Consider the following 17,427-nt stretch of genomic DNA (forward strand, 5'->3'; position numbering starts at 1 on the left):
TATTGAGGTCTAAATGTCATCTTCTCAGCCAGCGGAAGCACTTTCCCACAGCAATGTGCAGCACAGTCTAGCTAGTTCCTATACTCCAGAACCAAACCAACCCCCCGCTGCTTGGGACTCAAATGTTACCTAAAAACCACGTAGCAGCCAGACAGGTGGAGCTCCAGGCCGGCCAGGGCCATGTAGAGACCCTCTCAAGTCCTCCCCACCAACAAACCTCAACTAACCCTGTCTAACCATACCACTCACATGCCCACCGTCCAGCAGCTGCTTGCATTAGAGGGGTTTGCAGGCCTGTATCAATGTGGTAGTTACTTACGTCTACATGTCTACATACCTATAAAGCATTTGCTTATTACCTTCATTTGGCTTACAGGCTTAGTAACTATTGGGAATTAAATGATAGCCTAAGACTTTGGTTCTTGCTTTTTTAGTCAAGCTGAGATGTGTCCAATTTACATTTTCTTTTAAGCACTCACTGAAAATGACAGAGACAGCCAGTCACCATTGAAGAATCCTCTGTTGTCAACTTCAAGACCCCTGGTACTGGGCAAGCCCAATGGCAAGTATCTGTTCTCACTGCCTAGTCCTAGCGGCCTGTCCCTCCTGGTCCCTCTCAGCCCATGGTCAGCGTTGCTTGAAGGACCCTGTCCACTAAGCTCCTGCTGCTGCTTGGATCTTTTTCTAGGGCTTTAAAAACAACACTAGGTAATATAGTCAGTTGTACATTTTTTGCTTTTATATGAAATTCTAAGGGGCCCTGATCCCTTACTATTCCAATTTTATTGTTCATAGAATTCAAACTGTTGTTTCCCTTTTTCAAGGCGACACAATTGATTATCAGAAACAACTGAAACAGATGATTAAGGATTTAGCGAAAGAAAAGGATAAAATGGAGAAAGAGTTGCCCAAAATGAGCCAGGTAAGGACTTCCTTGGGGAAGAAAAAAACTTATTTTGGCAGCTTGGGCTCATGTGTTGTGATCCAGTCACCTGTACCAAACAGAAGAGTACAAAGTAACACGGGACACCTTAGTCTCCCATATCCCAGCAAAGGGTTCAAGTGCTGCACGAAGGCAGGTCTCATTAGAAAAGGGCCTTTTCTGCTAATATGTGAGGAATGTAGGCTTAAGTGAGGAGTGTTCCTGCATTTTAAGACTTCAAGGTGTTTTGTACCCTGTGGGAGGCTTTACCTGTGCTCAAGGTGTGAGCAGGTGCTATGAAAGCCAACAGGCGTCCTCTACTTCAACTGAACCTGAAACCAGATCTTTACATGTGACAGTTAAGTCACCCAGAGCCGTCTGGGCTATTTTCTAAAAAGGTAAGGTCCAGCACTTGGGAGGCAGAGGCAGGAGGGTCTCTGAGTTTAAGGCCAGCCTGGTCTACAAAGCGGAGTCTAGGACAGCCAAGGCTACAGAGAAACCCTGTCTCAAAAAACCAAAACCAAAAATAAACAAAAAAGCACTGGAGATGAAGGCATGTACCACATGCCCAGTCTTTACCACTAAGAAAGCCAGGTGCAAGAATGCAGCCCAAGAGCTGACACTCCTTACTAACTCAGGCTAGCGTGGAAATCTCCTATCAAACACTCCTGGGGTAGAAGTGCCCATTCAGGTGTTCTGCATGCGGGATGTGGCACCAGTGTGTACTGTACTAGAGAGGCAGAAAGATCAGGAATTGCAGGACTGTCTTTAAACAGTGAACTGCTAAAAAAGATAAAAATAAATAAGTAAATAAATGGTTTGTGCTTTTCTGATAGTGTAACAATTCCATCCTCATGCTATTATTATATATGGACCTTTTTTTTCTAATTCTAGAGAGAATTTATCCAGTTCTGTAAAACTCTATACAGTATGTTCCATGAAGACCCAGAGGAGAATGCACTGTACCAAGCCATCGCCACAGTGACCACTCTCCTGCTGCAGATTGGAGAGGTGGGCCAGCGAGGCAGCAGCTCAGGAAGCAGCTCCCAGGAATGTGGTGAGGAGCTGCAGGCCTTGGCTCCTTCTGACCAGGACTCAGTTTTTGCTGAGGCTGAGAAGACTCCCCAGGCCTTTCCTGAGGCAGGGGAAGGGGACTGGACTGTCTCTCTTGAACATATCTTGGCATCACTTCTCACAGAGCAGTCACTGGTAAACTTTTTTGAGAAGCCGCTCAACATTAAATCCAAACTTGAAAACGCCAAGCTCAATCAGTACAGTCTCAAAGTTTTGGAGCTGAGCCACCCACAACCTGAACTGAAGCTGAATAACCTGTAGCCAGCACGTGCCAGACCTGAGCACACCAAAGCACGGACCGGACTGCCAGTCACCGGCCAGATTCCAGTGCAAAACCAGGGAGCTCTACAAGCCGGGCCTGTGGATAACCAATCCCACACATTTCTATTTATTCTCACAGACAAGTCAGGGGTGGAATGCCCTCTACACTGTGATGCTCAACCTCGCTGAAGCCAGCGTTGCTGCTGCGGTCCTGGTATGAGTTTGCCCTCTGATGGACAGAAACAAAAGACTGATCAACCCCAGGCTCACTTTCCACTGGAAAAGAAACAAACTCACCTCCAAGATCCCAGAACCATTGCCTGCACAACTGTATTTGGCTTTTTTTGCACTAATTTTGTTTCAATGCTGGTAATTGAAACCATTTAATATATTTCGTTGTATTCACTTTATATGCCCTTCCAAAACATGTACAAACTATGCTTTCAATGTTGTTCCCCAAAATTTTTAATAAAAAATGTTCTTTTTGTACCTTTTTTTCTAAAACCATATGTAATATTGTTTTGAAGGCCTAGCACATTCCAGGGTTGGAATGGACTGGTCGGCAAAGATACCCAGAAAGCCAAGGTTGACCACTCAAGTTCAATTTCTTAGGACCCCCCCCAACACCAATTTAGTATCATTTAACTATCATCTCAGGCTCACACTTAAGTTAAAAACCGTAAAACAAGCCAGGCATGGTAGTGCACACCACAGTCCCAGCAGTAGGGAATCTGAACCAGGAGGATCTGAGTTCAAGGCCATCCTGGTCTATAGAACAAGTTCCAGGATGGGCCACACAGAGAAACCTTTACTCAAAAAACAAAAAACCCCACCCCCAAAAGCCTAACACATCAATTTCTGAGAAAAGATGTTTCACACACTCCCAATTTCCCAAATACCCAGAGCGGCGATCTCTAATAACCCCTACAAATACCCCTCAGACCCTATTAAACAATACCAAAAACTCCATCCACAGGGCAGACAGCAGAAAGGAAAGCGGAAACCTGGAGGCAGTTCTTAACTTTATTTGACACTCAGCAGGTTAGTTCTCGTCCACATTGACTGTCTGTAGATCTGGAAGGAAGAAGTGACAGGCAGTGAGCATCACTTGCCGCCCTCCTGTACAGCCTGCTGCCTGTGCTCCGCACAGAACCTCTATTTCCCCAGGTCAAGACAGTGTCACTGCAGGTCTGCTACCCCCCCCCCCCCCCCCCGCTCCACTGAGAACAGTAAAGGTGGGCAAACATTTGGCTAAAGGAGCTACCAATTTTCTGCTCTACTCAATGGCACAGCATGAACTTACTCTTGAACGTGGTAACAGGCACGTAGGTTACCAATGTGTAGAGCTTGTTGGGGGAGTCCTCATCTTCATTACGCTTTCTGGACAAGCGTACTCGGATGCGATAGGGAACATTCCTAATAAAATATAAATACATTCAGTGCTTCCTGTCAGAAAGCAGCCAGTGGCACTCACACATCTGTTCCTGTTTCTAATGCTCTGATAAGCCTTAACATGACCTTGAAAATAGACCAAGGTGAATGAGCAACAAGCTGCCATCTCAGAATGTCAAGGCAGCCACTAATAGTAACCAACTGTTCTTAGGCAGAAAACTGTCAGCAACATAATTATCCGTCAATTCAAATAACAGGCACACACAAAACACCCTTTAGAAGCAGCATAGCAGACGCATCTCTGCCATCAGCTCAGGACACTCTAGGCTTTTTTTTTTTTTTTTGACACAGGGGTTCTCTGTGTAGCCTTGGCTGTCCTTGAACTCACAGTGACCTGCCTGCCTCTGCCTCCTAACTGCGGGGATTAAAGGCGTGCACCACCACGCCCAGCCTGTGTTTTTAGGCCCCAGATTCCAACCAACAAAAATTCGAGTGCTCTTCTGACCCACCTGCTTCCGATCAAGGCAGACACTGCAGTTGCTTGTTGGATAATCTGATACACCCCTAAACCATAGCCCTACTATAGCATTTACAAGATTAACTACCAGCTGCAGAACTACCTGTCTTCCTACTTACTCCACTTTAAAGTGGCCCCTCTAAACCCACAAACACTGCTTTCTTCTGCCCTCAATGGAGCTCTTCCAGGCCCCAATCTCCCAGATTGCACCAAACTCTAACACTGCTGTCTCCTTTACAACAAAGGACACTTTGTCTGAGCCATTGTCCTAGTATCTTTCTAGTCCACACCTAGTACCGAACTATCCCACGGACTAGGTGAAGGAACGGGGCAAGCTGGCATCACTGTAACAAATAATTTCAGTACCTTATTCCTTTGGCCCAGACAGCTTTGTTGAGCCTGGTGTCTATGCGCACATCTGGAGTCCCCATCTCCTTCATGGCAAATTTCCGAATTTCTTTGAGTGCCCGAGGAGCACGCTTCTTGAAGCCCCTGCAATTCAAGACACAAGCGTATAAAATCAATCATCAATTACACACGTAAAAGGCACACTCCTAAAACCTGATACTAGTCAGAATCCCCTTAATCATGAAATAGCCAGCATCAGTACTTGGGACAAACTTAAGGCCAATACTAAATATCCTACAATCCAAGCATAAGAAAGATGTGCTATGTTCCCAACACATGGCTCTCCAACTTGGTCTACTCTCATAGCAATCCTGATTATGTGGGGGTTTTCCTGGAGACAAGAGACCCAGCAGGTAGGAAAACTTGCTCTTGCTGAGGACCTGGGTTTGGCCCACAGCACCCATGTGGTGCACATACAAACATGCAGGCAAAACATGTACAGAGGACAACATTCTGTGGCACGGCCTCAGCCATTCACCCAGAGCTAGCAGGATGTGGTGTTGCACTCATTGGATCCAAGCACCTGGGAGGCAAGGCGGATAGATCTCTGTAAGTTTAAGGCCAGCCTCGTCCACACAGCTAGGACAGCAGGGGCTACGTAATAGGGGTCCTCTTAAGGAAAACAAAACAAACTTCTGAATCTTTTAGGGCAGGTGGTACACACAAATAACCCTAACACTGGAGATGAGGTAGCAAGACTTCAAACCCCAAACCAACCTACAAAGACCTCGTTCCAAAATACCAACCATAAAATCCCAGTTTCGTCCAGCATCTGTCAAGGCCACACCAATTGACACAAAGAGGCCCCAATTGCTTTGTCCACTCTCCCCACCACCAGCCTGTTTGTAGTGCCCGAACAACCCACTCCATATCTATCTAGAAAATACAGGGGGCCAGAAATAGTAGCTGGTCCAACGGACAAACGGTTACCCAGCTCATACAAGCAATCCACCAGGAAAGGTGTAGTATTGAGCAATTTCAATACTGTGGCCAGGGGACAGTTACAAGACGTCCTGCCATCACTTACATGAGAAATGAGGCAGTCAGTCGGTCAGAGTGGCTCTCAGAGGGGAGAGCTGGCACTGGGCTGACCTACCAATGAATGAAATAGGGAAGGCCAGGAGATAAAAGTGTGGCTTGGAACACAGTGGGAACCAAGAAATTACCAAAGGATGAAGAAGCCCGGAAGGCCTCAAAGGCCTTTTCAAGGAAGCACCAAAGGCCTAGGAAATCACCACCTCTTTCACCAGAGAAAGGCCCCTCCCCCCCACACCGGGTACTTAACAGAAAAAACCCACCAACTCAAAAAATAACCTGTCGCTTACTTTCTCAAACCCTTTGGTAAACTTGGAGGGGCTGTGTCTTGTCTTTCTCACCTATCTGCTCAGTTCAAAACAGTGTGCTCAATATTCCACAACCACAGAGGACGGAATGCGGGCGGGGGAGCAAAAGCAGCATCCACACCCCGCACAGGACCACACACCAAACCCGCCGACACACACACACTTCAGTCCGGCAGAATCCGTCACGTGAGACCAACGTGCACCTGACCATATGTAAACAGGTGCACAAGGGGAGCGAGCCCTCGAGACTCTGTAAGTTCACACCCGCCAAGGTCTTCACCACACATCGGTCCCTCACGCATTTCTGGCATTACAACGAAACGTGTATGGTCAGGGGGCGAAAATATCACCCCTTCACACTCAGCGGCTCGCCACGGGCTAACTTCCCGCAGCACACAAGTCATTAGAGGTTTTCTTCCACAAGCCTTTTGCTTTTAGTCGTGCAGAGTACAGAAACACTCTCGGTTTTGCAGCAGCACCAAGCTCCCCAATGTGCACCGTTCCCGGAAGTTCAAACACAACCTCCCGTTCCCAGTTACTAACCGGCATCGTCCTCGCCAACCCCCCCCTCCCCGCCCCGCACACCTTCAAAGCGCTTGCACCACGACCCGGGGGGGGTAAGTGGGGGGGGGACGCGAGCTTTCTAGAACACCAAGTCTGTAAGCAATCAGGCAATGCTCGGAGCCAGACAGCCCGAAGCCGGAAGGGGCTCGCGGGCCACGCCGACCGCGGGGTACTCACACTCCATGGATGCGCTTGTGAATGTTGATGGTGTACTCTCGGGTCACCACCTCGTTGATGGCGGAACGGCCCTTCTTCTTCTCGCCACCCTTCTTTGCGGGAGCCATCTATAAAAAAGCAGGCAGCGGGGAAAGGCCCCGGGCAGAGTTCACCCTCCGAGCATCCGACACCGGAACCCCCCCCCGCCACTGTCGCCCCACGGCCCCGGGGCCTTCAGCCAGCGTAGGCCCCACCGCCCCGGAACCCCACCAAGCCGGCCTTGCCCCGCGCCCGGGGAGGATGGAGCCGGATTTCAGAGCCACGACCCCGACGCCATACTCACTCTGTCGGGCTAAAGCTGGAAAGGACCGGCGCGGGGGATTGTGGGAAGGAAAGCCGCGTCGCCGTATAACTTCCGGGTCACAGGCGGGCCTGGAAGAGGAGGGTGTGGCGAGGGAAGGAGGGAGCGTCGCTGTGACGCAAATGCGGCGCGTCGGGGGCGGGGCGAGAGGCATGGGGCGGGGCCAGGGCGGGGTCGAGGCTTCCAGTCTTCTAACTGTCGCTGTGATCTACGTCTTGAGTACTCTGTGGAAGTGCCGCTGTGTGGGATTTAAATCTGAGCCCTCAGAGGGCAGGGCTTTTCGCGTTCACTCAGTCAGTCTACATTTATTGAGTCGTTTAGGTGCTGTGCTTTATTTTCCAAGTCGAAAATGCCCACGTAAATGCCAGGCACTTCCCTAAAACAATCCCCGAATACAAACAAGTCCGAATAGCCTATCTATTGGGGTTTCAGCAACGGCAAGGTTAGGATCTCACAGACAGATAGGCAGGCAGGCATCTGTAACCTCGGTTGCTCTACCTCCTTTGGCGAAAGGGATGCTATACACACAGATTCCCCCCAAGGCAGGTCTTGGGGCAGACAGGCAAGCTCCCTCTGGGATCTCATAATAAAATAATGTTCACAGCCAAGCCCCAGAACTTTGTAGGTTGAGTCAGGAGTTCAGGGCCATCCTTGACCCTTCCTGAACAGTAGTGGACAGTAGTGATAGTTGGCTAAACACACTTCACACTATCTAAAGACTTCTTTCTCATGGGGGCTAGGAGGAAAGGAGTGGACACGCTCTGTTGCGGTTCTTAGTGGGGTACAAACCATTAAGGGGTTCGATGGGAATGCTGGTTGGAACTATAATGCCAGGCTGAGCCCCGGGATTCCAATGTAATCTCCCAAGCAGAGCCACTCAAAAATATTTCAAAAGCGACTCAGGTGTGATACACGGAGGCCAAGCAGGAGGCCAGCAAATTAAGGCCGAGGCTACTCTGGACTACACACAGGCCAACCTTGGCTCCACAGTGAGGCCTCACGCAAGGGTGTGGATAAAAGGAGGGGGGGGGATGGAGTAGAGACTTGAGGGAGGGTGGAAGCGGGAGGAAGGGGGGAATGAAAGAAAACATAAAAACATGAATTTGGGGATGCAGCTCAGTGGTAGAACACTTGGTGACATATGCAGCCTCTGAGTTTGATAGGAAACACCTCCACCATGGGATGAAGATGGTTCCAAGAGGGTGTGGCCTGGGAGATGGGTGAGGAGGGCGTTGCTAGGATACAACTAAGATGGGGTCTTGAGCAAGGCAGCAAACAGTAGGCTAGAAAGAATGGTGCGGATGGTATTTGAAATGAAAACCAGTAGTTTATGGCACATTTAGGAGAAAAACAATAAGAAGAATCATATTAGAAAGATAAGGTATCCCACAACGTGTGATCTTTTAGATAGGCAACAATCCATGTTACCCTGTGACTTTTGTGTGTTTCTCATTAGCCCGATACATTCACAGAGATGTGTCATTGGTCAACTTCATTGTTGTGCAAACACTGCAGTGTGTACACACCTATGTGCCTTTAGCCTACTACAAACCAAGGCTGTATGGTATCTGTGCTGTCCGTCACTGACTGAGGCCACGGAGCACTGCATGGCTGTGCACACTCTCAGCTGTGCCTCAACGGGATAAGCCAACGACAGGAACCAGAGCAGCTGCGTTTATTACCCAACACCACTTCCCAGCCTGACTCTAATCACCAGATTAAGATTTTAATATTAAATGTTTTTTTTAAAGTAAAGTATATCAGGAGGGAATTTGATTCTATACTTTGGGGCAGAAAAAAATCATGTCCCTGATGTTCTAGGAAGAAATGGGAACTGTTTTGGGTGGGCGTGGCTAATGAGATAAAAGAGGAGGAGCTAGCTCCCACTTGTGAGAGTGGGACTGACTTGAGCAAAGAAATAATAGTGGTTAATTAGAGAACCCGAGTTTTTAAAAGGCTGTGAGTTCATGACTTCGTACTAAAAGTAAAACAGGAGTGAGTTAAGGAGTCAGTCAATCAGACGTGCCCATCAATGTTTAAGCTAAGATGAAGGGAAGTTTCTTCCCCTGCCTCATTTCTAGTGAACTTTTCTACAGAAAAACAAAGCTATTTGTCTGCATAATAGGAACTTCATCTGATCACTAACAACATTTCTCTAGATGACTCAAATTTGGTATTTTTTTTCCCCCAAGATATTACTAATGGCTGACTTTGAGATCTTCAGGATGCCACATGAACAGAAACTAAAGTCATCTTCTATCACTAAGATTTGGCCAGGACATCTTGGCAAGAGTGAAAGAGTCATGATTAAGAACGGCTTAATAGTTGGCTCCCACAGCTGGGAGTGGTAGTGCATACATTTAATCCCAGAGGCAGAGGCAGGTGCCTCTCTGTGATTCTAGACCAGCCTGATCTATACAGACGAGCAGCCTCAAGCCGGGCAGAGCTTGTCTAAAAACACCACCACCAATGTTGTTTGCACAAGCAACATTTTAGTTGTTAGAGACAGAGGATGCTACAATCTTAGTTGGCTTGTAGTATCTTAAAGCAAGTGTTCCGAGGTCACATCCGACCTTGACTCTTTTTTTTTTTTAAGATTTATTTATTATGTATACAGAATGCATCAGATCACATTATAGATGGTTGTGAGCCACCATGTGGTGGCTGGGAATTGAACTCAGGACCTCTGGAAGAGCAGTCAGTACTCTTAACCGCTGAGCCATCTCTCCAGCCCCCTCAACCTTGAGCCAAGACATTTCATAGTTGTCCAGACACTAAGGTCATGGTTCTTCTGGAACAAAGATGTGGTTGCAAAATGGCCCTTTAATGAATGAGCAAAGCCAATGGATGAAGAAGCCCGTGATTACAGTTCCCACGATGTGTGCATTTAGTGGAATATTACACAATAGTCAGTTTTTGAGTTTACCCAAATTCTAAACATGTACAAAATTCAGGCAGAGCTGAATTAAATTAGCAGCATAACGTACTCCAGCTAGATGATCCTAGGCTAGTGACTGCACGGCGTCCATTAACACTCTTGTTCTGCTTAGGAGTGTAGCCACTAATTAAAGTACGAGTATGATTAAACTATAAATTCTTTCCCAGTAAAACCCAATCTCTAACCCTTGGACAATGTTGGGCTAAAAAAAAAAAAAAAAAAAAAACAGGTTATAGAGTTTCATACACACTTCATGTTTTAAAAACAGTGCTCAAGATCTTTCAAAAAGTACATGTTCCTCTCAGTGGATGCACAATTTTTCGGCTTTCCTCACCACCCTACTTCAACCCTCAAGCACAGAGCAGTCAAGGATACATTTCTATAGCAACCTCATGGTATCTAAAATTGATCCTAGCTAGAGAACCAAAAAAGGAGCCGTCATCATTTTACAGAAGAGGGTGAAAGCACAGACTTATCTCTTTTTCTCTTGATTTTTCGAGACAGGGTTTCTCTGTGTAGCCTTGGCTGTCCTGGACTCACTTTGTAGACCAGGCTGACCTCGAACTCACAGTGATCCTCCTGCCTCTGCCTCTGCCTCTGCCTCCTGAGTGCTGGGATTAAAGGTGTGCGCCACCACCGCCCGGCCTGCACAGACATTTTAATAGAGCACTGGAAGGAATGCGGCTCCACGCAGCCAGCATGCTTGGAAAAGGAGACATCCTTGTGGTGGTTGGCAAACGCTGTGAGCTCCTACGGCAGGTAATTTTCAGAGGCAGTTTAACAACCTGGGACGCACATCAGCATAGAGTGCTATGTGCAACCCTCCCCAAACAAAGCGACCAGTCAATCCTAAAAACCCCTAGTAACTCCCTAGTAACCCCTGGGGACCCTCCCTTTTGTGGTCAACTATGCTGAAACATATCTTGCAACTGCAAGCAGTGAGCCAACTCAGCATGGGCTGGTTTTCAGTGCCCATGAAATGAGGTAACCTGTGTCCTATTTACCATCCTATGCATATGCATGATTGGCCACGCATGTGATTAAAATCAGATGCATCCTGAGAAAGAACATGTTGAGTGAACAAAGGGTTGCATAACCCAAGCCCATCAGTGGAAACAGAGATCACCTACATCTCATCCTTGGCAGCAAACTCCTCTCCTCCTGGGCCCACAAAAGGAAGCTTTGCAAAGCAACCCAGAACAATCTTGCTTGGAGCCTGCTGCTCTCTTATAGCAGTGTATATAGTCTGTGTATTTACCCTGCTTTTGGATAAGACCCATCTTAATTTGCTATTTGCTAATGCTTTTTCAACTATTTGAAGAAGACAACAAGAACCTGGAAGCATGCAGTCTAGCTCACCATGAGAGCATCCTCATGTTAGGATGCTGAACCTCATGACTGAGATGGCTGTAGCTGACCAAGACCTCAGACAGGTCACCCCTGGCCTTCCCTCAGTAGTGCGCATGTGTGCACACATCATACACAGGCGTGCGTACCTTGCTGGTGTTCCTGGTCTAAGTATTGGCAGTGAGAGTCCATAGGGCCAGTCTGATTGAGTACAATGAGTGAAAGCTTTGGTGTGGAGTATCTCCATCATTTCTATGGTCACCTGTGATCTTATTTTGTTATCATTTCTACAGTGAAACATTGCTTTGTCTGTCATAAGCTTTAGACCTTAGGGGACTGGGAAAATGATGCAGCTCAAAAAAGTCCGTTCCAGGGGGCTGTAGGGATGGCACAGTGGTTAAGAGCACTGACTGCTCTTACAGAGAACTGGGTTCAATTCCCAGCACCCACTTGGCAGCGCACAACTGTCTATAACTCCAGCTGACATTCTCACACAGACACACATGCAGGCAAAACACCAATGCACATAAAATAAAAATAAATTATTTTAAAAAGTCCATTCCTGCACTAGTCACTCTATTGCTTGTTTCTGCCATACTGTAGTTCGGGTCTTGGATGGCCCCCAAAAGCCCATGTGTTGAAACCCTGGGCCTCAGCTACTGGGTGTAGCATAATCTTTAGTGAGTGGGACCTAGTGGAATAAAGTTAGGCCATTGGGGGTGTCGTTTTACTGGGGACCCAAGCCCCTTTTTCTTTCTTTGCTTCCTGACCACCTTGAAGTTAGCATGCCTGCTCTGCCATGGACTCACTTCATGATGTTCTCTGTGGCTATAGGCCCACAGCAACAGGGCCGCATGACCACAGAGTGGAACCTCGGAGACAGTGAGACTGGTTCTGTGGCGTCCATCACATCCCTTATCTCATCACAGGAACAGAAAGCTGACTAAAATCTTTACTTTTTCTTTTTGGTTTCTCTGTGTAGCCTTGGCTGTGCTAGACTCGCTTTGTAGACCAGGTTAGCCTCAACCTCACAGCAATCTGCCTGCCTCTGCCTCCTGAGTGCTGGGATTAAAGGTATGTACCACCACACCGGGCCTAAAAAATCTTTACTTCTAAAGCTTTGAACATCTGGGAAAATTTAAAGTTTCCCAGTAAAAAGGTGTATGCCTGGAGGTATAGCAAGGACAAAAGAAATTGTACAAACTTGTTAATTTATTACAAAATGTCCACTCACAGAAAAACACAAAGAAACCTTTATACTTTTATATTTGGGAATGGAACTGGCGTCTCAAATACAAAATAATTTACACATAATCCGTACAATTTTTTTTATAGAAATAGGTCATTATTACAACAGCTGTACAATTCACTACACTTCCTCTTATAATTACATAAAATCTTTTCTTTAGAAACATCTCAACATAACAAAACATACAAAAAAACAAAAAAACAAAAAACCAAAAACACCCCAAAACAAAACAAAACAAAAAACCCAAAACCAAAAAACAAAGTGCATTTTGAAAAGGAAAATCCAATCTTCAGAGTCATCAGGGAAACGTGTGACTGGTTTCCTGGGAGACTGCGGCCTGCCGGGTTGCCTGGCTTATGGGCTCTCTTCTTTCATAGTCTTAGAGGTCTCCAGGGAATTCTGGGATAGCTGTGAGATTGTGCTTTGCTCTGAGTCCATTTTTGTAGTTACTCTCAGTGACATTAACAGGAGGAGCCCAGTGTTCTGTTCCAGAAGGAAAGCCACCGCCAGTAGGGCACCAGCAGTGAAGAGCCACAGGCTACCGGGGCTTTTAGCCCAAGAGTCTGGATCTGCAGCTTCCTTACTCACAGGCCTCGCCATCTGATTGGTGGGCTGTTTTTTGTTACTGTGGACTCCCAATGAAGCCACGAGACGTTATTATTTAAATACAAACAGAAAGTGCCAAAGTTATTTCCCCTGTGCGCAGCTGTGCAAATTAAAACAAAAACAACCCATTGAAAAATAACAAAAAATAATCTCTTTTTTCTCTCTCCAAAGACCTTTAACTTAGTCCTTGACTGTAAAGGAAAGACCATCATGGCCTGCTAAGGCTTGGGACCTCTGTCAGTCGGTAGAGTAACCGGTTGGCTCTCTCCTCGAGGCAGCGACAAGGTACCACCTCTGCAAATAGACCAGGAAGCACGCCCACACCGGGGCACTTGGTTCCTGTCTGGTATGGCTGTAATGGATGCCTGAAAACCTCGGGGCAAGGGAATCATGGCCAGTCTTCCTGTTCTTTCCCCGTTCTGCCAGTGCCACACTCCAGACACATTACCCTCAGGGGTTCTGAAATGTATACAGGGTGAGCCAAGGCCACGTTAATGCTTCTTTCCACTTCCCAAGGCCACCCGACTCTTCCATTGGTTAAAGCTGGTTGCGGCTGGACCCCAGTGTCGGGGTGTGGGGGGCGGGGCACTATCGTGGTGGCTGCTGAAGACCTGAGGACTCTGACAGCCGGCTGACCCTGCGGGAAGGGCGCGGGGGCTGTGGCTGTGTGGGCTGTGTGGTTGTGTAGCCCAGGGTCCCCGGCTGCTGAGAGAAGGAGAGAAGGAGCGAGTCCGGCTGCTCACTATGCAGAGATGTCGGGGCCTGCAGCAGGAAAGAGGATAAAAAGGGGCTGTGGGACCAGCCTGTCCCTCCACTCTTCCCTTGGGATTTGTAGTAGATGCAACTAGGCAGTGGTACATGGGTGCGTGCCAACCATGCGTGTGCTTGCCTGTGAGCCTGGTGGGGGAAAGCCAAGCTCTCCAACAACACACCAGTTGGGGGTTCCTTCTGGGCAAACGGGGCTTGGGGCTGAGGCTAAAACAGAGGTGCACAATCTACACAAGTCCTATGTGTTTGTGGATAGTGGAGCCTGAGGCTCACACTTAGACTATGGGTGGGAAAGAGTGTCCCTTAGAGTAGGTCCCTGATCCTGTGACTACTTTAAATACTACCATTTTCTAGAAATAACCAGTTGGTATGACTGGTTTCACTTTTATTTTCCACTGTTGACTACAAATAAATGTCACTTTCCAATGAGCCAGGGCCCTAACCCCCCGCCTTTGAGGCTTCCCAGCATACTTATCCCTGACCTTATGCTGGGCTGTCAGTCAAACCGCCATCTTTTCATTTCTTTCCCTTCAATCACACTCAGTATTTTCTTGATGGTCAGGTTCTATCAGAGATGCCTCAGCCTTCCTCTAGGAAGGCCCCTCCACCCAGGTGTCCTCTGTCTTCACTCCCAGAACCTGCGCGGGAGCTGTGCTAGCCCACTTCCCCGCACAGGCTCTGAGATCTCAAGGCACCAGGGTGGCTGGGAGCTCTTTGCATCTCGAATGGAGCAGGTGTTTGCAGACTACTGCTACTGAGGACACAAGGAGACCTCCCCTGGTCACACGTCTGTCCCCTGGTCACACATCTGCCTCTGTCTCTTTGCCTCATTGTTTCCCTGTGCCAGATCACTTTCCTGTGCTGGGAAGATCCACGAGACCAAAGTCAGAGTTGACACCCACTATCACTGTGGGTGCAGCCAGGAGGTTTGAAAATTCTACCACAGATGGTTTAACAGCTTTGGAGTCAAATGGCATCGCAGATCTTTAAGGATGCCGACTCGCTCCATTTCTATCCCACTGTTCTCAAGATGTCTCAGGCACTAGTGCTGTTTTTTGGCTTCAAAGGTGTCCTTACTAGAAGAAGTCCCACAAGGCAGGGTAAAAGATCAGTTAAGAGTGTGCCCTGGATGTGTGTGAGGAAAAGATGGAGCCCTTTGAGAGTTGCTGAAGGGACAGTGCCCATGTCTGAATCCCCCGGCCAGTGGTACCCACCTTTCTTCCTTCTGGTGTGCTTGATATTTGCGTGAAGTGATTTCTGCTTTCTGAATAGCATCTATGTGAAATGTGCCTCCAGTTTTCATGTCAAATCCTTATTTCACACATTAACATATTTACTAAAGCAGTTTGATAGGTCTTTAACTAAATGTGTTTTAATTTTATACTTCTATGCACTAAAAAGTTTGACAAAAACAGTCACTAACTTTTGACTTTTTTTTAATCAAGATGCAAAACTGATAAAAATTATTTTTAAATAGGTATTTTCGGCATACCACCATATGAAGCATATCCTATCTTTAATGAAGCATTAAAATTAACCAATATGAGCTTTTCAGAGCTTGTTCTCTCTACTAGGGTAGACAACGGCTGTAAAAGTCAAATGCAGAACTTAGCCTGTGCTCAGTGATCCTGGGTCTCCCAGGCCCGGTGCTCACTTACCTGCAGGTAGGGTGGTGGCTGCTGCTGCTGCTGCGCCTGCGCTGGCTGCAGTGGCGATGGCTGGGATGTGGGGAAGCTGGGATGGAGCACTGCCTGCCCCATCAGCAGGACAGGAGTGGAGGCAGTGCTACTGGCAGGGTGCGAGTCTGGAGTCGGGAACATCACCTGGCTCTGTGCATACCTGTTTATTTTCACACAGGATAAACAAAACAGATCCTCTGAGAGATACTTGACATGGTACTGTAAACACCAACTTTAGGGTCTGGAGAGATGGCTCAGTGGTTAAGAGCACTGGCTGCTCTTCCAGAGGACCTGGGTTTGGTTCCCAGCCTCCACATGGAGGTTAACAACCCCTGCAACTCCAATTCTAGGGGGCTCTGACACCTTCTTTTGGCTTCTATAGGTACTACATGCATGTGAAACACAGACATGCAAGCAGGCAAAACACCCATATACATCAAATCAATCAATCAATCAATCTTATAGTAGAAAAATGGGTGAGGTAGGCTTCATCAAAAACTTTGTACATTAAAGGACACTATCCATTGACAGAAAAGTAATTTGGGGTATGGGAGAAAAATCTCTGCCCATCATATATCTGACACAGGATTGATATTCAGCATATTTATTTAAAAAGTACCTACAGCTCAGTCACCAACATCCCATTAATACCCAAAGAACCCAAACAAAGAAATGGGCAAATGGCTTGAGCAGTTCTTTCCATCCGATGAAAAGAAATGAAGGCCAGTATGCACATGACTTTGTAACTAGTCTATAGGAGGATGCTGGTCAAAACTGAAATGAGCTGTCATGTCACATCATTACTGTAAAGATACACACAATATACTATATACATTTGACACATACTATAAAATGAGTCAACCTTGAAGACTGTGTGTGTGTACGTGTACCAGAAGGAGGGAAAACCCTTGTTACTAAGGATGTGGAAAAGTGAAAGTTTCTGTGTGCTGTTGGTGCAAATGTAAAATGGTACAGCCATTCTGGAAATTGTTATGGAGATTCCTCAACAAGTGAAATGGGATTTCTAGGGAAGATGGCAAACTAAACACTGTCTCCATGTGACTTGGTGAGGGAGAAGAGACAGAACAAGATCCTATAACCTATTCCAAAGAGAGAAAGCACTTTAGAAATCCACAGGCAGTGGGGGGCATAGCTGGAAAATGTGGGGAAAGAGATAGGTGATGCTCCGAGAATTAAGCCATATTGAAACAGCTCCAGCTGGATGGCTCTGTGGTGGACCACGGGGAAGCAGAAGCCTCATCCAAAAGCATATAACATAAGCTGCCCTGGGAGGAGACAAGCCCACTACTCTCCAAGCCCCTGGTCTAGTTACAGGTGATGGTGAGACTGGTCCCCCCAGCCGACAACTCAGCCATCGCCCACCAGAGAGGTGCAATCTGGAAAATCTCGGGAGGGTGCAAAGCTAAATGTGGATGGCAGAGGTCACCAGTCCACAGCTGTAGAGGAATCTTAATGTAGCAACTTGGCTCCTCTGGCTGCAATGCAGACATGCCTCCAGTCTCAGGAGACAGAGGCAAACAGAGCTCTGAGTTCAAGGCCAGCCAGGTATGGAGGGTCAGGTAAATAAAGAAAAGCTTGGGTCCAGGCATGGTGGTACATGCCTTTAGCCCTAACACTCAGGAGATGGAGGCAAGCAGAGCTCTGAGGTGTAGTCAGTGCTGTTCAGGCAGTTTGGTTGGGTCAGGGAGTTGAGAAGCAAGTGCAGTGGAGTTCTTGGCAGTTCAGTTCATGGAATTCAGAGGCAGTTTTTTACTGGGAAAGTTTCCCAGAGAGAGGTACAGAGAACAAGCTAGGCACAGGTGAAGACAGAGTGAGCCAGAG

General features: G+C 47.3%; 3 protein-coding genes across 11 annotated transcripts in view; 1 reads left to right on the forward strand and 2 right to left on the reverse strand.

Moving 5' to 3' along the window:
• TBC1D8 (TBC1 domain family member 8) overlaps positions 1 to 2,746 on the forward strand; it is a 101,917-nt gene extending 99,171 nt beyond the window's left edge. For both annotated transcript variants that reach the window (XM_084754423.1, XM_084754424.1), the window contains exons 18-20: positions 473 to 562; positions 825 to 922; positions 1,817 to 2,746. In XM_084754423.1, the coding sequence (XP_084610549.1) occupies positions 473 to 562; positions 825 to 922; positions 1,817 to 2,257 (629 nt within the window). In that variant the 3' untranslated portion in view covers positions 2,258 to 2,746. The remainder of the gene's footprint in view (positions 1 to 472; positions 563 to 824; positions 923 to 1,816) is intronic.
• A 520-nt stretch (positions 2,747 to 3,266) lies between these two features.
• Positions 3,267 to 7,105, reverse strand: RPL31 (ribosomal protein L31). Its single transcript, XM_084754427.1, has 5 exons — positions 6,981 to 7,105; positions 6,659 to 6,765; positions 4,533 to 4,658; positions 3,561 to 3,673; positions 3,267 to 3,331 (listed from the first exon to the last, which is right to left on the reverse strand). Exons 2-5 carry the CDS (start codon positions 6,763 to 6,765, stop codon positions 3,300 to 3,302), a joined length of 378 nt encoding a protein of 125 aa, XP_084610553.1. The 5' UTR covers positions 6,981 to 7,105; the 3' UTR covers positions 3,267 to 3,299.
• Positions 7,106 to 12,462: 5,357 nt separating this feature from the next.
• Positions 12,463 to 17,427, reverse strand: part of NPAS2 (neuronal PAS domain protein 2) — a 178,118-nt gene continuing 173,153 nt past the window's right edge. For all 8 annotated transcript variants that reach the window (XM_084752944.1, XM_084752940.1, XM_084752941.1 and 5 more), the window contains 2 exons: positions 15,565 to 15,745; positions 12,463 to 13,900 (listed from right to left, as the gene is read on the reverse strand). In XM_084752944.1, coding sequence (XP_084609070.1) covers positions 13,727 to 13,900; positions 15,565 to 15,745 — 355 coding nt within the window. In that variant the 3' untranslated portion in view covers positions 12,463 to 13,726. The remainder of the gene's footprint in view (positions 13,901 to 15,564; positions 15,746 to 17,427) is intronic.

The sequence above is a fragment of the Acomys minous genome, assembly GCF_964271855.1.
Source record: "Acomys minous genome assembly, chromosome: 13".
Lineage (NCBI taxonomy): Eukaryota > Metazoa > Chordata > Mammalia > Rodentia > Muridae > Acomys > Acomys minous.

Excerpts from the sequence above, each read along its gene's own strand:
- RPL31 (XM_084754427.1), bottom strand. The coding sequence starts at position 6,765 with ATGGCTCCCGCAAAGAAGGGTGGCGAGAAGAAGAAGGGCCGTTCCGCC. Across the intron at positions 4,659-6,658 it reads CACAAGCGCATCCATGGAGT|GGGCTTCAAGAAGCGTGCTC; the intron begins GTGAGTACCCCG and ends CTTGAATTGCAG. Across the intron at positions 3,332-3,560 it reads GCCTGTTACCACGTTCAAGA|ATCTACAGACAGTCAATGTG; the intron begins GTAAGTTCATGC and ends TCTTCCTTCCAG.